An 18,504-nucleotide genomic window follows, 5' to 3' on the forward strand; every position below is an offset into this window, starting at 1 on the left:
AAATTCAGATGCTATTAAAGATGTGCTTTTTTTTGCACTTGGGTAAAGGGAAAAATCTGATATGCTGTGATCTTGTCACATCCCTCCTTAAAAACAAACCCTTCAAGGCTTCCATTTGCTATGGAATAACATCCACATTTTTCCACCAGGCATCTAGACGCCTCCATATAACCCTACCACTATCTCCTTCTTCACACTCCCAAGAAAACCATAGTCCAGCCACCCACATCATTTCCATATACACCCCGCCCTTTCTCTCTTGCACGCCTCTTCTGAATTTCTCTTTTCCACCATTTCCACCTGCCTGACTCTTATTCTACCTTCTCCATGTTTCCTATCTCTTAGATCCAGTCTCTCACTCCACTAGGTAAATAGAATATCATTTGCTCTCTTTCAGTATATGGATCACGAGACATGTGAAGGCAGTATTAGCTTGCAGTTTGCTTATCTCCACAGTTAAGGAATGATGCAGCTTAGAATATTCTTGAGACTGTAAGGAAGATATTTCCTAGGAACTGACATTTGTTCTTTTGCTTGATTAAAAATACAGATGTTCTCCAAGCCTGCAATAAAAGAAGTCTTAAAGTTCAGGCATTGCATGAACTGGGAAGCCTTCTCATCTTTGCTGAAAAGAAAAGGTAGATTTCTGGGAGCCAGTAGAACAAGGGAAAACTTTGGTTGTTTGTTTGAAAACATTTATAATTATTGTGAAAAAATACTGTTTTTCATGAATTTTAGTTCTTTGATTATATCCCATTGCTACATTTTATTCTTCAAATGCTACCTGAGAGAAAAAGTTATGAGCATAAATGGTATAGATTCATTCTCTAACATCTTAATTAAAATGCTTCTTCAGTGCATTTGCTTTCTCTTTTGGAAGCTAGATTTAATGACATAGATCTCAGAAAACATATTGCTTGATCCTCTGTTTCTCTTCTAGGGCTGCTTTTAAATGTTGGTGCCAAGCTCTTGATGACATATTCAGAAAACAAGATGTGCTGCATACATGGAAAGAGTTTGGTAGCTCGCTCACCAATGCTACCAATAGCTATTTACCTCCAGGTTCCAAAGATTATAGTGAGGAATTTCTGTCAAATGTTGGCATTTGGGGATGTTTGCAAGGAGCGGTCATATCAGCAAAGATAGCTCAGTGAGTGTCACAATGGGGCGAGCTTCCTTTGGTGGGGTGCCTACCTGTCCATGTAGAGCACCACGCCTCAGACGCATGGGATACGTGGACAGCTATGTCCATACCATACAAAGTTATACACTTTCCTTATTTGTGATGTGTATTATCTATGGCCATCTCTTCTGCCTATAACCCCCTCCCCCACAGTGTGGGCATCACATGGACACAGATCTTTGCTTGTTCACCAGGGTCTCCTGAGTGTCTGGCATGGAGTTGCCATTTAATAACTACTTGTGGAACAAATGACTGAGCAAGTGATCAGTTGGTATGGGACCAAGACTAACAGTGTGGAGGCAGGCCGACTTGGGCCTAATTCGAGAGCCCCCTCCTAAATCTGGGGTCCTGGGCTGGCTCCTCATTCTCCCAGAGCCTCAGTGTTCTCATCTACAAACTGGTGGCAAGAATTACGTGACACACCATATTAGTTTGCTAGTGTTGTCATAATGAAGGACCAGTTTGTGGGGAAGTTATTGTCTCATAGTTTTGGAGGCTTGGATTCTTAGGTTAGGATGTTGGCAGGGTTGGCTTCTTCTGAGGCCTCTCTCCCTGCTTGTAGCTGGTGGTCTTCTCACGGTGTCCTTACATCACCCTCCCTCTATGCATGTCTGTATCCTAATCTCCTCTTCTTACAAGGACATCAGTCATGCTGGATTAGGGCCCACCTTGATGACCTCATCATAACCTACTTACCCCCTTTGAAGGTCCTATCTCCAAGGACAGTCACATTCTGAGGTTATTGGGGGTTAGGACTCCAAAATATGAATTTGGGAGGGGGACACACAATTTAGCTCATAACACATATTGTATTAGTTTCCTAATTCTGTAACAAATTATCACAGAATTAATGGCTTAAGACAACACAGATTTATTATTTTACAGTTATGGAGGTCAGAAGTCCTAAAATCAGTGTATTGGTAGGGCTGTGCTATTCTCTTGAAGGCTCTAGGGAAGAATCTGCTTCCTGGTCTTTTCCAGCTTCTGCAGGCCTTCTGCCCTCCTCAGCTCACAGCTCCATCTTCTTCCTTCAAGATCAGCAGCCTATTATCTTCCTCTTTCTCCCTCCCTCTTTCTCTCTGACCTCTGTTTCTGTGTTCATCTCTTCTTCTATGACTCTGACTCCACTGCCTTTCTCTTGTAAGGACCATTGTGATTACACTGAGCCCAAACTTAATTTTAATCACCTCTGTAGTCTTTTTTTTTATTTAGGGCCAATATAAGGTCAATTTTATTACTTTCTTTTAATTTAAATTTTAATTAGCTAATATACAGTGAAATATTGGTTTCAGAAGTAGAATTCAGTGATTCATCACTTACATATAACACCCAGTGCTCATCACAAGTGCCCTTTTTAATATCCATCACCCATTCTAGCCCATCTCCCACCCACCTCCCTCCAGAAACCCTCAGTTTGTTCTTTATTGTTAAGAGTCTTTTGTGGTTTGTTTCCCTCTTATCTTTTCCCCCTTGCTTCCCATATGTTTATCTGTTTTGTTTCTTAAATTCCATATATGAGTGAAATCATACGATATTTGTCATTCTCTGATTGACTTATTTCTGCCATGAAAGCAACATATTCGTAGATTTGGGGGATTAAGGCATGGATCTCTTTGGCAGGGAGTGGGGAGTATTATTCAGCCTGCCACACATAACATATAACACATAACATATGTGAAAGTCATCACAGTGTCTTACACTTAGTTAGCACTGACAAATATTTTAAATACTTGAATAATGTGAGAAATTTTAAAGGTATGGAAGCAGTAGAGGTACAGGTTTCTTTCACCTCTCCAATCACATTTTTAGCTTTCCTATAGAGTATGGTGGGCGAAAACATGCACGGTATTTTGATCTACATAGAAAATTTAACAATTTATATATAAAGAAAAACTTCCAGAAGAAAATTAGCCAAAATGTTACCAGCAATCATGTTTAGGTGGTAAGATTATTGGTTATATTTCATTTTATATATGTGTGTGTGTGTGTGTATATATATATATATATATATATATATATATAAATTTCTGTATTCTAGATCTTATATGACAGCATAGCACTCTTAGAATCACAAAGACTATTTTAATTTTAGAAAATCTGTGAGTATTAGAGATGTATTTATATAAAACTATTATTGGAAAATTGTCTATGAACCCATTTCTTTTTGTTATTTAGATTTATTAAGATCTCAGAGGTTGACGAGAGAACCAACTGTTGCATTTTGTCTGCATTACTCTTTCAGGTAACACTTTATGTATAGCTTTCTACAGTAATGGCCGTTCAGTCAGGAAAAAAAAAAGTGCAGTGGCTTATCATATTCATAAAACTCATAGGTAGGAAAATCGCAAGGGACCTTGATGAAATAGCATAAGCCTGTCTTTCCTTCACTGGCTGAACCCCTGCGGCATTTTCACCTTGAATATTCAGCAGGGTCTCTTTCTCCTTTAGACTCCGGAAGGAGTTTTGCAGATAGGGAAACTGAGTCTCTCATCATTAGTAAGACTGTGTTGCTAGTGAGCTGCGAAGCCTGTCTGACTCCAAATGGTTGCCTTAGGTTACCTCATCTCTAACTAAAGTTTTCCTCTATTGCATGATGTGAAGTATACCATATAATGAAAGCAAGAAATAAGTTGAAGACTACAGAACTATAGTGTTGGCAGCTCTTAGAATTTTGGTTTGACTTCACTGAAGAAGAAAGGAACTTTTATCTGAAATACAAGACATTTTGAGATGCAGGGATGTAGCCAGGGGCCTTTGCAATCTACTAAAGGTTCTGTTTACTTTGAAGGGTGGACACCCTTGTTCTGTGTATCAGACGAGTCTGATAGTTTATGCAATCTGGGTAGATGAGATCTCTGGAAAGCCTTCTCTGAATATAAGGCCAGACTTTTCACTTTTCTTATGTTCCATGCACCTCTTGCTTGTGCTTTAAAGACAGGAGGCGGAAGAGGCAGGTGTGCAAAGGGAATGATAATCTGATACCGACTCCTTATATACTGCTTGTTCTTGAAGAGAATGCTGTTCATGTTTTAGAAAATAAGCAATTGGAAAAATTAAATTTTTGCTTACTATGGACATACTTTTTCAGTAATACTATACCTAAAATGAAAGCTGGTGGCATTTATTTTAAACACCTGTTAATTTCTTTATGATTTTAAAGCATATTTGTAAAATTAAAAACTTAAACAACTGTGTAGTATTTTAGAGTAGGTACCTGATAAATTTAATGAACAATCTGGTTAAAATTCTTTTCTGATATATACATTAAAATAATTTCATAATGCATTTGTCATCATTTAATGTTAATTACTTAACATAAGAAGCACTCCTAACTGTAAAATTCAAATTTGTGTACCAGTGTTGTTTCCCAGCATCAAATACAATGTTGGTCATATAAATTACCTAAGACATACTGGTGAAATTAGACAATTCATCTTTTTGCTTAATTCAGTTAAAAGCTCAGAATTACTGCTGCCTAATTTAGACTTCTGAAATAACTTGTTATCTCCTCTACCTGTAGACTGGTATAGCGGAAAGAACATATTTATTTTGATTTAAATAAGTGTGACTTAATCTTCTTTCTGCCGCCATTAGCTGTGTGAGCTCAAATAAGTTAATTGTTTAAGCCTCCATTATATTGTGTGTGAGGTAATAATCTTTCCTTGTAGGGGTAAGGTAAATGAGGAGTAAATGAGGTAGTGTTTATAAAGAATTTACCAATAGTGGCCAACACAAAACTGACCTCAATAAATGATAATATAATGATAATTTCTTCTGAAAATAATAAGTATCCAACTACTGTGGAATTTAAAAGGCCCATCTTAAATGATAAAAGCATTTGAACCCATAATGATGATAATATTAACAATAACTACCATTTATTACAAGATACAGTCTGCTAGGCATATGCTAAGCACTTTAGGAAGTAATCCACATACTTATCTTTCTGTTTCAGTGTTAAACATGCAATTTATTGCTCTTCATTTCACCTGTTTCCATTTTCAGGGTTTGCTCAGAACCGCACTTCCACACCCCAAAGCGGAACGTTGCTATGCTCAGTATGAAATCACTCAGCTTCTCCCAGGCATCGAGCTCTTCTCGGACAGATACAGGGCTGACATTTGCTCTGTAGTTGCAAGTCTGTATTACGTTATACGTGAACTGCACTTTGCTAAGCAAAATCTAATAGTAAGTAATATGTAAAATCAACAAATCTCAATTCACTCTGGTATTTTTGCCTTATACTTTATGCCATTCAGATTTTGCTGATGGTCTCTCAGTCGTCATTTAACTCTTTAACCCTATATTCAGGATGTTTACCTGTAGCTCAAAATGAAATATATTAATTCATATTCCTTCTTTGACATCATTGTTTGCGTTTCATTTTGGATACAAAGTCAACGTCTGTTGGTTTTTTTTCTCTTTTTATTCTATTATTTTACCTTTTTTTCCCCCTCTTAAGACATTTGGGGAAATTGATTTAGAATGTTTCACTGGTCTCAAACAGAGCAGTCTAGTGTACATGTAACTCATTGCATTAAGTCATTGCAGGTCATATCAGTACCAAAGCTGCGAGTATTTCTTTGTTGAGATAAGTTGATCTTTGTGTTTCTTGTCTTCTCTCTGTTAAGGGTACATCTAGGTGAACAGCTGTGAACTGAACAGATTCTAGCTGTGAAATAAAAGACAAATACTTCTTAATATCCTAAGACATTCAAAACCCTCATGCAATTCTCTTTTCCTTTGGGGAAATAAGTAACCGTGTAGGTCATAAATTTGAAGTTGGTTGCACTTAAAAAATAAATTAGTATTTCTACCTGTTGGTCATTATATATTTTTCTCCTTTATTTCATTTTTCCTATTTTCTTCTCATATGCTCTTTCCTCTACTTTTGTATCTCTTCCCCACCACATTTGTTTCTTAATTCCTATTCTTTCTCTTTTTCTCGTTCTTTCCTTTTCTTCCATAGTTTTCATACCTACTTTCTTTTTTTCCTATATATTTTCTATTCCCTTGTTCTGAATTCATTCTCTCTTCTTGTAGGGAAAAGATTTATTGCCCCCTGATATGAGTTATTAAATTATAAAGCCACGTATTAAAGTGAAGAGATTGATAAATGCTTTTAACACTTGGCATATTTGGCAAGAAATTGTTTATCAGAAAAAGATAACGAAATGGTGCTCCTCTCATTGTTAAGGGGATTCATTTCTGGATTTAGAAAATAGTTCTATCCCCTGGGTAACCTTTAGCTGCCTAGTCATATTCATATATAATACATATCACTGCATTGGAAAAGAAATGAGCCTTTTTTTCTCTGAAGCTTAAGAAATTGAGAACATTTTTCTGAATAATTGAGCAATTGGCAGCAATAAAGTGGTGTGTTTTTATTCCTTACTAAAGAAAAGAAACAACCTAAAAGGTAATAGCCAAATCTTATTGTTTTGTGCTGCATTAATTGTAGAAAAAGATATTGTGTTATGTTTGTTGTGCATAATTGTAAAAAAAAAAGTATTATGTTTGAAATCATTTAAGACCAGTTCTAAACCATTTAAAAAAGCTATTGCTATTAGCAGCTGCCAGTTGACTGACAATTAGAGGTTCCTTAGCTGAACTTGCACCATGTAAACAGTTTCTATTCTGTATTATACTACCCTCCAGAAGAAGCCCAGTGGGTAAAGAGACTGCTGTCACATACAAAAACTTGCTATGAGACCTTTTGCTGTGGAATCATGGGAAATAGTTTGATAAATAATGGGGATCCCCAAAGTCCTCTTTGCTCTATCTTTCTTCAGTGAGGGAAGGGCCCAGTTGTAGGAACTTCAGTTTTCAGTTGAGATCAGAAGCTGTTCAGAAGTCTAAGCAAACACCTATCCCCTCAACATCTGACTCTGGCCAGATGGTGGCTGGGATCAACTCAAATATTGATAGTTTGTAAGCTTTCACCCATGAGATTTCAAGAGGAGTCGAACTTTGGGGTTAATTCTAGGCAAATAAAAATATTATGTGAAGAGTACGTGTGGGTAATCAGTAGACTATCTGCTCTGTGGAAGCAAGGACCGGTTAGATTTTGTTGTCATTCAACAGTGCCTGACACATAATGGGCATGCTATAAAATACTTTTTTGCTGATAGAGATATTCTAGTTGAAGACAAATAGCAGCAGCCATTGAGATGAAAGAGTTGGGGACACGGACGTGAGTTCCTTTGCTTTGAATTTTGAAGTTATTTGATAGCTTATTTGCTAGAATGTTTCTCCAGGCCTCAGTGATTCATATATATGTTAAGTTAATTTTTTTCAAGGAAGGTAATTGGTTGGATTTTCACTTTTCCATGCTTAAAGACATTCAAAACCTAGGTTTTGGGTACCAAGCGGCATCTAAAAGTCCCCCTGGTGGCACTTTTAAGTTCTCATAAAATCATGAAGCTTATGCTAGGCAGATTGTTTCATTTATGCCAAATAATAGAGGATCCTAGCGTGACAAAATCAATTGCTCTTTTGCATAACATCTCCTACGTTAAATTTGGCTACAATTTATTTTTAGGTTGTTAACTTGATAAAACATGTTCTAAATCAAAAAATGTTTTTACCATTGGTAGATTCTGCCTCTCCTTGCATTGTATCAGTATTTTGTTTCTGGAATTTGCCAAGACCTAGTCAGAAATCTAGAAGCAAGGATCCTCAAGGTATGTCACAAACTTTTAAGATATTTGATATCCTTGAACTATAAAATATTTTCATAAATGAATTTGGTTCTAATACTCGTAATAATAAGCTGGTAATAATATGGTGTACTGACATAAAAAAAACCCCTGCCCGTTATTATAATAAAGTATGAGAGAGAGCTAATTAGAACGGTTAGATCGTTTTATGCTTGGACCACGGTAAGATGAGGAAGAGCTACACACAGGAAAAAGGCTCACCCAGCATCAGTCAGCCTGGAAATCACCACTTCTGAAATGTTGGTCTCTGGGTGGAGACTAATGAGTCAGTTTTCTGAAGTTTCTGTGAACTTCTTGCTAAGGATCTTTATGTATATCATGATATGTGAGAAGTTTTCATTGCATAGGCAATTGACATGACAAAACACACAGATGCTGAATTATAACTAATTCTGTAACCTAGAAGTCAGGTGAGGCTCTCTGCCCTCAAGAGTCGTATGCAGTTGGCTCCAACCCCATGTGGAGTGGGTACTTCAAGCACCTCATTTTCTCTGCCCATTTTCCTACTTAGCTGTGGTCATAGTCCACTTCTGCTGAATCCATTTTGCACGTGGATCACCTCAACATCCAGCAGATTTGCTCCCTGTTCTGCACCTCCTCATTTTGACTAGAGAATTCAGCCCTAATTCCCATTTTACACACACACACACACACACACACACACTCACTCACTCACTCACTTACACACAGACATACACAACACAGTCACCCAAGGCCTGTCTTTTTGTATTGGACTTAGTAAAAATTTGGAACACAGGAAAACTTAAGTTGAGGCAAAAACAAACAATTTAAAATAGAATGTTTGGCATGTCTGAGTTTAAAATATTTCTTAGCCAACATCTCATGCTTTCGCCTCTCATCCCATGGCTTAATCAGACGTGTGCTGGTAAATGTTTCACACCTCACTCTAAAAAAAAGCCCTGATTTGTAGCATTTTCAGTTTCCATGGTACAAATATTCCCCCTACGGCTGACTTCAGCCTACCAACAGGGCATTACTGAATGTGGAATTGAGACAAGATGTGCACAATTTCCTCTTGTCCTTGGGAGTAAGTGGGCTCCAACACACCACTGGCTAACCCCTCCTTGTCCCTTTTTGGAAATACCTTCTACCCTTCTTCCACAAAGCTTTCTCATTTTATAATGAGAGAAAATTAGACTTCCCTTTGAACTCTTCTCTCTATCTGGATCCTGTCTCTGGGCTGTGTTTTCAGACCCAAATAGTCCATTGCATTCTATTTCTAAATAAAGACAATACCTTCCCTAAGAGGAATTCTGGTGCTAACTATTAAGAGAATATATTTTAACTCAGGAATAAATGATTTTTTATCAGCATGAAAATTTCTGGATCACTCTTTCTGACCTAGTGAACTCTTAAGAGTTCTCCTGCTTTTGATTTCCAGTGACACTTTTTTTAAAAGCTGCATATAACTTTTCTCTCTCTGTCTTTTCAAGACAGTGCTCTATTCAAAATTGCAAAATTCTTGAGGTTAGGGCCTGTATCACATTCATCTTTTAGTTTCCTATTGTATATTGAGAAATAAATTCATATATTGATATTCAGTAATTAATTATTGAATTGAAATTAAAATCTATAGACATTTATCAAGGGCCTACTGTCCATACTTTTTAGTGTTTAGTGGGAACTCACCTAGAAGATACTTGGTAAACATTTATTGCTTTACCTCTGAAACAACATTTATTGAGTATCTCCTATATAAAAGCACTATGTTAGTAGCTAATTAAAGAAATGTAACCCATGGTTCTTGCTTATAAGGAAGTGAGAGACAGGATGTATACACAAAACAACATCACGTACATCTGCCCCTTGATTGTTTCCAAATGAATATGATGAGCACTGTCTTCTGGAGTTTGAAAGAGGGAAAATGGCTTTGGGTCTCTTGATTTTACTAAGTAGGTAAGATTTGGTGAAGAAAGCAGAAGTAACTCAGCGGGAGAAAGGAAGAAGGGAACATTCTGGGCAGACAACAATGTGAAAGATACGGAGATGAGACAGCATTGACTCTAAGCGTGCAGTGGTGGTTGAGTGAAGCCAGAGAGGAGGTTTTGAGTAGGGAGAAGGTTGTATGAGACTCCCAGAGGTGCATGTTGTGGTCCATGATGTCCATGAAGGGGGCCCAGTCCTGACTTCCAAACTGAAGCATAATGTGGAGGCTGAACAGTGAGAGAAATGAGGAGATTATGAAATCAGAACTAGGTAACAGTTTTATTCTGGTCTGTCATTTAGAGGCAAGAGAAGCATGGAAGGGTTGCAGTGACCGTTAGTAACGTGTCAGAAGGAGATCCGGAGAGGCACTGAAAGATAGAATCTGGACCTAAGTTTTTGATTAGCTAAGTTTGTGTTTTATTGGATTGTTAGCACTTGGAAACTTTTTGTGCTAGAGTAGCTTCAAAGCCAGTGAAGAACTGTGGACTGTAGTCTGCAGCCTTGGGTGGAGAGGTGGAATGAATTGCAGAATCTTGATCAAAAGAAGGACATGATCAGATGTATCTGGTAACAGTGTCAGGAGCAGAGCAAGATGGAACTGGTGTCTTGCTGGCATAGTAGAACAGATAAACCTGACTAGGGTTTTGACAGAAACAATGAAAAAGGGCAACTGATGCATCATAGAGAGGAAGAAATGACAGCCTGTTTGAGTAGAGTTCGCCTGACCTTTCTGAAGTAAACTGGGGTCAGTGAGTGGGAAGAGGGAAAAGTCATAGTCAGGAAATAGCAAACAATACTTTCTGACAAGTCAAACAGCAATAGATCAAGCTGTTAAGTTTCGGTTGTGCACTAGTGTCTTTCAGGGAAAGCTTTAAGACCTCTTTATGATCAGCCAGTCTGGCTTCACTTTAGAACTGCCAACATTTTGAAAGATTTATTACTCTCAACACATCCAGCATTCACGGGACGGGTACTGATAGTTCTGTATTTGTGCGAGTGAAGGGTTGATTTAAGGGTAGTTCTTTCTTCCATCTGGCTTGTTTATGTTCACACCATTGGCCATTTCTGAAAATACATGTTCATTATTATTGCCATTGCTTTTTCAAATGGCCAGATTGGTATGATGAACTGAAACCAGAGGTAGGCTTCGCAGTTACAGCCTTCTCACAGCCAAGACCAGAAGAGACTAACCTTGCACAGCATTTCCTGCAAGGGGTAAGAAAATAAATGTTCATCTAGAAGTCTAAAAGAGCTCATATGACTCCCTAATGCCTACTTTGATATTATATGGTACTGGGGAGTTTAGAGCCCAAGGTATCTTAGGCAAGAACCAAAGTATGCAACTTGATAGACAAGCAGTTTTCTCTTCTCCATTGAAAATATTCTCCCAAACCTTTTATGTTTTATTCAGGTTATTGTCACATCTTATTTACCCCGAACTTACCTTCTTTTTATTTCTTTAAAATTTATATAGGTTTGAGATTCCTAGGGTGGTGCTTAGTGGAAAAGAGATAACAAGTATATGTGTATGTATGTGTATTATATGCATATGAGCTTCATCCAATTTTTTATTTCATTCCCTGCTTGCACAATTTACTCTTCTCTATTCTCAACAATCACTGGAGTTTGCAAGATGCAAGTCAGGTTAGGGCCATGCCCTGTTCAAAATGCTCTAACAACTTCTTATCACACAGAGAATAAAATTCCAAGTTCCTACTCTGGTCTACAGGCCACCATTCATAACTACCTCCTAACCCTCTTCCCTTCTCTCCCTAAACTCCTGCCATAAGGCTCTTCCTTGAGCACCCCAGGACTCCCAGACTGCTCCTATGGCCACATGACTTTTGTGCTTGAGTTTCTTCAACAGATTTTCCAAATGTCTCTCTCTCTCACGTCATTCCCCAATTTTTTCTTGTATGTCTTCTCAGAGAAGTCCTCCTTGACTGGAATGTTGAGAGTAGCATTTTGTCATTACCCTCCATCCCTTATAATACTGTGTAGATCTTCATGTATCATTTAAACTTAGCTAAATACACATCTGGAAGGAACATAACATCCAAGAGGGCTTGGTACATAAGAGGTGCCCAATAAACATGTTGAACGATTGAATGACTTTGTTCAGGAAATTTCTTCCCATAATTTCCTGATTGAAAGTCTTGCTGGATAATATTCAAATTGAACACACACAATGCATAGTCACCAATTGATTAATTTTAAGGATATGTCTTTAAAATTGACAGTGTCCATTAATCATGGGGACAAAGCAAATAGTTGTCTCTACGTTGATCCATTGTAGAGTTCATCTCCTGATTTGTTTCACTTTGCTCAGAGTATTAAAGAACATCAGGAGTGTTTTTGTTTTGTTTTTCTTTTAAGCCATAGTTCACTATGGGAGCAAAAAATAACTTTAGTTATTTTTTTAACCCTTCTATGCCTGCTATGTTTTGTGTTTGCCTCTGATGAAGTAAGCCACATCTGATAAATGTCCATTGCTTTGAACAATTGCCTGCTGTTGTTTATCAGCTTCTTGGTCTATTGCACATGTAAACTAGCTTATACACAAACACATACATCTCCATCCACTGTGTTTACCAAGCATTAGTTTAGACGGCATTGCCAGTATTAAGCAGAAATTTTGGAACTCAGGAAGTTGATGACTTTTCTCTAAAATTGTTATTTTGTCAGTAACACAAATCATTTACTTTAAAATCTCATTTCTTTTTCTTTCCTTTAAAGATAGAAGTCCTTACAGATTTAGGATTTTTTTCTGAAGCCTTTTATGAGATATCCCAGATTTTTTATGGAAAAAACATGCCTTCCTCAATACCTGCAGGCTGTAAAGCTACTGGAAAAGTGAAGGTAAATCTGCTGTTTGATTCAAAGCCATTTCTTTACCTCTTGAAGGCTACATTCCTAAAATTTAGGGAATACTTCTACAAAAGTGTATTTACAAGTCTCTGGTACTGCAAACCTCTTTGTTAAGCCTGGTTATAGCTAACAGCAGGCTTTTACAAGGTTTCATTTGTCTGGAATGGAAGGGTGTCATGTGGGGGAGTATGGTATTGGAGTCGATTTTTACAATGGAATTCTGTCTGTATGTTATGGACGGTCTCAGTAGACACGTTTATCAGCCACTACCTCTTAGACTTTGGCGTCTAATCTTACAATTTCTGGCTAATGTTGTTAGTCAAAACAGTCTCTCCTCATGTTTTATTTGGATATTTTTTTGATTTATATATTGTATACCAAAGTGTTCAGCATGTTTTGTTCAAATTGTGTTTGTAAATTAGATAATTGAAACATCCTTGAAAATGAATACTGGCATTTATATTTAAATCAGAGTGAGCCATTTTTCCCACTATTTTGGGTTTCATGGGAATCACTGAGTGATCTTGCAGCAGCTTGGACCCTTGTGATCCAGCAATAAAGGAAATAGGAGGTAATAAGTCAGTTTCCTGGGGGAGATTGTACGCGTGAGGAGTGAGACTGGCAGACACAGTACATACTGGTGACATTCAAATTTGGAAGAACTAAAAGAAGCTGGGAAATAGGCTGTAAGTCTTGAAAATTACTTGTAGCAACTGAAATTAAATATACATACAATGCATTCATTACCTCAGTGTATTCCCCTAAAATGTCACTGCTTATTTCTCAATATGACTGCTATAGCATTATAATTTGTTGTTCTAGGGCAAGTGTGAGGTTATCTCCTAAGAGAGACATTCAGTAGGCAATAGGATACATCTGTGTGTATATGTATATACATCTCTATCTCTATCTTATCTATCTATCTATCTATCTATCTATCATCTATCTATCTATCTGTCTATGTGTCTAGACAAAGACGAATCAGTCGGTGTTTTTGCTCATTGTCTTGGCATGAACTAACTCATCTTCTTACCTGGGTTAAATTGACAATATTTTCTTGCTTGCTTCTCAGCCAACAGCCTTTCCTGATGTAAATGGTTTGTATTTTGTTATTAAAATTATATTTTAATTTATTTAAAAATATTTTTTGAGTGCCTACTGAATACAGGCACTACTTTAGTCATGGGGATAGACCAGTAAAAAGATAAATGGAGATGTTGCCTTTTTGGAAGCATGTTACTATTGGACAGTCCAATGAAGAAGACAAACAATAAACATATTAAGCACATAAAGATATGTCAGGTGATGATGTACCATGAGGGACACCCAAGCTGAGGGGACAGAGAGTGATTAGGGCAGTGGATGGCTATTTTATTCAAGGTGGTTTGGGAAGTATCTCTAATAAGGGAGTTTTGAGGGTGAAAGATTCGAGGGAGGGATAGGAATAGGAGGAAGTACAAGGGCATAGGCCCTGACAGAGATACCTGCAAGATGTGGTTGAGGAAAACCAAGGAGGCAAAGTGGAGCTGGTAAAAGAGAGAACAGTAGTAAATGGCGGGACTCAGGAACTACAGTCATATAGGACATCTTAGGGCTTGGTGAGGACTGGCGTTTACTCTAAATAAGATGAGAAGCCTCATAGAGTTTGGAGCAGAGGAATGACAGGATAAGAATTACTTTCCAAAGGACCACTTTGCCTGCTGTTTGGAGAAAAAACTGCAGTTGGGCATGGGTATAAATAGGGAAACCAGTTAGAAGGCCTTTGCAAGTAACATGAGTGAGACATGACAATGGTTGGGGTAATAGTGGTGGAAGGAATGAAAAGTGGTCTCCTTATTAGAGGTGGATCCTGGTAAATTTGGGAGCATTAACATAGAAATTTAAAATCATGAGACGGGAAGAAATCAGGTAGGGCAGAGAGAGAGAAATAGAAGTCAGAGGACTAAACGTTGGAGTCATCCACATTTCGAGGTCAGAAAGATAAGGAAAGAAAAACTAGCTGGGTAGAAAGAGAAACAAAAGAGAGTTTTTAACGTTCATTGCCTTCACCAAAACAAACAGTATGAAACTCATCTTTATAGGTAAATTCCAACTTCATTTTTATTATCTAGTTTTCATGAGAGAAAAGTATGGGTGAATTGTCTTTCAATAGATTGTGACTTTAAATTTTGTATTCTCCAAGTTAATTTGAAGCTTTCCAGCTTCAATTGGGAACTTAAAAAGTGTAATTAAAAGAGGAAATGCGTTCAGGGTTTATAATTAAAATAGGTGCCAATGTTATTAGGCTGCAGGCTAGTTATTTAAAGAAAGAATTAATTAATTAGATTTTAGTTGTAAAAGAAGTAACTGAAAAAGTCTTACAGATTACTACTGGACTTTTCACAGACTAAAAAAAATTCTATCTTTTAACATGATACTCATATTGGGATTCCGCTCTTATCACCAAATCTAAGTCCATCATCGGCTTTCTTCCCATTATATCAACAAAGGTCTTCCCTTGGATTCACGTATTCACTTTTCAGTGTATTAGAGAAGATAAAAAATACCGTCAAAAAAGGGAAAAAATTGTTAACAGTTACCAGCACTTTATTCCAGTAAGAGCTATCTGTGATGTCTTGGTTTAGGGGCCCCTCTAAATCCCTTAGATTCTAGGACAAGGATTTGGGAGCAAGTAGTATATTTGGGAAGTGATATCAGGGAGAATGGTGAGTGTGTGGTAAGTCACATAGGGAAGGGAGGAGAACTATTGCAGAGAGTATTAATGAGTCACTGCGTGGACAATCAGGCCCTCAGAGACCACGGAGAACAATCTTGTGCTCATTGGATTGGGTTACTCCCTGTACTTCCAGACTCTCCTGAATACTCCTGTGGCCACAGAACGCCCTCAAGCAAAGGCATACAGGTGTTTGAAGTAGGATACTGTCCATCAGTGAGTAACCTATCCACAGAAGCTTCTGGTGTCTTCCAGATGACCCAGGGGATATGGGCATGGCATCAGTACTGGCATCTTTGAAAAAGGGCCTCTGTACCAAGAGGAATGCATTCTGCACGATGATACAACCATCTCCTGTTGCAAATAAATGGAATGTTTCCTAATGTGGCATTATATTTAGAGCCAAACATATTGACAGGTCATTCACAATAAAGGAAAAGAACCACAAAAAGAGTTATTCTAAAGAGTAATATGATTTTACCTCAAACTGGCAAAGATTTTTCTAAATGCTAATACTCATTCTTATACTCTTATGACCCAGCAATTCTGTTCCCAGGAATCTATCCAAAGGGGATAATGAGAAATACAGACAAAATAGTCATGCGTGTTATTTAAACTAGGGCTGAATGGTGAGATGGGGGTGGGAATTTGTCCCTCTGATGTCTAACAAAAGGAAAGGAGTTATTATGATGCATTTGTAGCGTAGAACACTACTTAGTTATTAGACTGAGGTTTACAAATGACTTAATGACATGGAAAAATAATGATGATGCAATTTTTAACAAAAAGGAATACAAATATATATATATATATATATATATATATAATTTTTTTTTACTAAAAAATTTTTTTTAATGTTTATTTATTTTTGAGACAGAGAGAGACAGAGCATGAGCAGGGGAGGGGCAGAGAGAGAGAGACACAGAATCTGAAACGGGCTCCAGGCTCTGAGCTGTCAGCACAGAGCCCGACGCGGGGCTCGAACTCACGGACCGTGAGATCATGACCTGAGCCAAAGTCGGACTCTTAACAGACTGAGCCACCCAGGCGCCCCAATATAATTTTAAAATACATCAAAAAAATTGGTAGTAAAGACACCAAAATATTAACATTGACAACCTAAAAGAAGTTGACTTATGTGTATTTCTTCTTTATTCTATACTCATCTCTCTGACTAGAACATGTATTGCTTTTATAATAAAAATTACATTTAAAATACTTTTAGAACACATTAACAGTTTAATTTAAAAAAACAATACTTTTGTTTCTAACATTAGTGCTTTATATATTGACAGATATTTCAATCATTTGACTCAGGAAAACCTCTTACTAGTAAAGAAAATTTACAGGTAAGGATAACAATATTTTATAAATGTTGGATACTTCGTAAGGATAATTTTGAGTCATTTCAATCTATTTGGTAAGTATAACACTTGTTTTTGAAAATCTGCTATGTAATTAATATGCTTTTCTGTTTCTAATAATGGGGTTTTATCTCCGAATGTTGGGCCCGAGGTAGTGTCGGACCCAGACTGCTCTGGCTTTCAAATTGAGCAAATATCGTTTATTGCTTGTAAGTTTTAAATTATATATGTGTATTAATTTTGTTTATATAGCCCTGTCAAGTATCTAACTTTAATGTTTATCTTGATTACCTTGGTGGGAATAGCTGACTTTGATTATAAGAAAAGGATTTTTGTGTGTTTTGCTGGTAGCCCACTTATTCATTTCTGCTTTTACTCACATCCTTTCTCCAGTCTGAGACTGCCTCTCAGTCAGTGGTTTTCTTCTTTCCATTTATTGAAACATTTTTTTAAAATTATAAAAATAAAAAATTTTTATTGAGCTATAATTGACATATAACATTGCATAAATTTAAGATGTACAGCACGTTGGTCTGATACTCTTATGTCCTGCAGTATGATTCCCACCATAGTGCTGGCTAATGGAAGGTTGTCATGTGACATTTTCATAGGCAACTCCTCTAACTTCCCAGTGCTCCTTGCAAACAGAGGACTAGACTCCCCATCCCAGCACGTCTGTTCTTGTCACTAATTGAATGATTGGGGTTTAAGCTTTTGATAACCTAGTAGCATTTAAATATCTTTTTGTTTCTTTCAAGTTTTTATTTAAATCCTAGCTAGTTAACATATAGTATAATATTAGTTTCAGGAGTAGAATTTAGTGATTCATCACTTACATACCATACCTAGTGCTCATCATAAGTGCCCTCCTTAATACCCATCGCCTATATCTCCCATCCCCCTACCCCCTCCAGCAACCCTCAGTTTGTTCTCTGTAGTTACGAGTCTGTTTCAAGGTTTGCCTCTCTCTTTTTTCCCTCTATGTTCATCTGTTTTGTTTCTTAAATTCCACATATTGTTGAGATCATATGGTATTTGTCTTTCTCTGACTGACTTACTTCGCTTACCATAATATGCTCTAGCTCCATCCATGTTGTGTAGCATTTAAATATCTTGAAATCGTTTTTTAAAATCTCAGGAGTATTGTCAGTCTGACCACTAGAAAGTGTTAAGGCAGAAGAGTAGTAGTGCAGCCATTGGTAAGGGGGCTACAGACCCCTAAAGGGTTCATACAACCAGGTGATAGTGCAGAGAGACAGCTGCACGTAGTTTTAATTTTTTTAAATGCTAGGAAACAACATTCTGTTTCATTAAGTAAGATATTTTTATTAAATAATGTTGAGAGTCATTTACACAAAATTGCTTTAGTGTTGTCTTCCATAACTTTGATAGGAAATATATCCTCTCCTTTTATTAAATGTAATCTTACTACTTTCCCATTAGTGTTCATGTTATCCCACAAACTTCACTTTTAATTATGCTTCAGATGATTCATTGTTTTCCCTTAAAATTTGTTTTGATTTATAAGCAACTTGCCTGAAATGAAAGAATTGGTATCAGGAAGATACGCACACATATTCATATTTCGCTTCAGCGTTCCAAGACCTTCAAATGTTTAAGAATATTTCTTCCCAGTCATAAACTCCAAGGCATCCAAAAAACACTTCCCCAAAAAGAATGTCTATCTGATCATTTCTTTTTAAACAAAAA

General features: G+C 37.1%; 1 protein-coding gene across 1 annotated transcript in view; it reads left to right on the forward strand.

Annotated features, from left to right (window-relative positions):
- The window catches only part of CFAP54 (cilia and flagella associated protein 54), a 353,980-nt gene that overhangs the window by 177,845 nt on the left and 157,631 nt on the right, over positions 1 to 18,504 (forward strand). The window contains exons 42-48 of the mRNA XM_030323452.1: positions 551 to 638; positions 941 to 1,150; positions 3,359 to 3,425; positions 5,189 to 5,371; positions 7,780 to 7,866; positions 12,586 to 12,708; positions 16,726 to 16,779. Coding sequence (XP_030179312.1) covers positions 551 to 638; positions 941 to 1,150; positions 3,359 to 3,425; positions 5,189 to 5,371; positions 7,780 to 7,866; positions 12,586 to 12,708; positions 16,726 to 16,779 — 812 coding nt within the window. The remainder of the gene's footprint in view (positions 1 to 550; positions 639 to 940; positions 1,151 to 3,358; positions 3,426 to 5,188; positions 5,372 to 7,779; positions 7,867 to 12,585; positions 12,709 to 16,725; positions 16,780 to 18,504) is intronic.

The sequence above is a fragment of the Lynx canadensis genome, chromosome B4 (genome assembly GCF_007474595.2).
Source record: "Lynx canadensis isolate LIC74 chromosome B4, mLynCan4.pri.v2, whole genome shotgun sequence".
Taxonomy (NCBI): Eukaryota; Metazoa; Chordata; class Mammalia; order Carnivora; family Felidae; genus Lynx; species Lynx canadensis.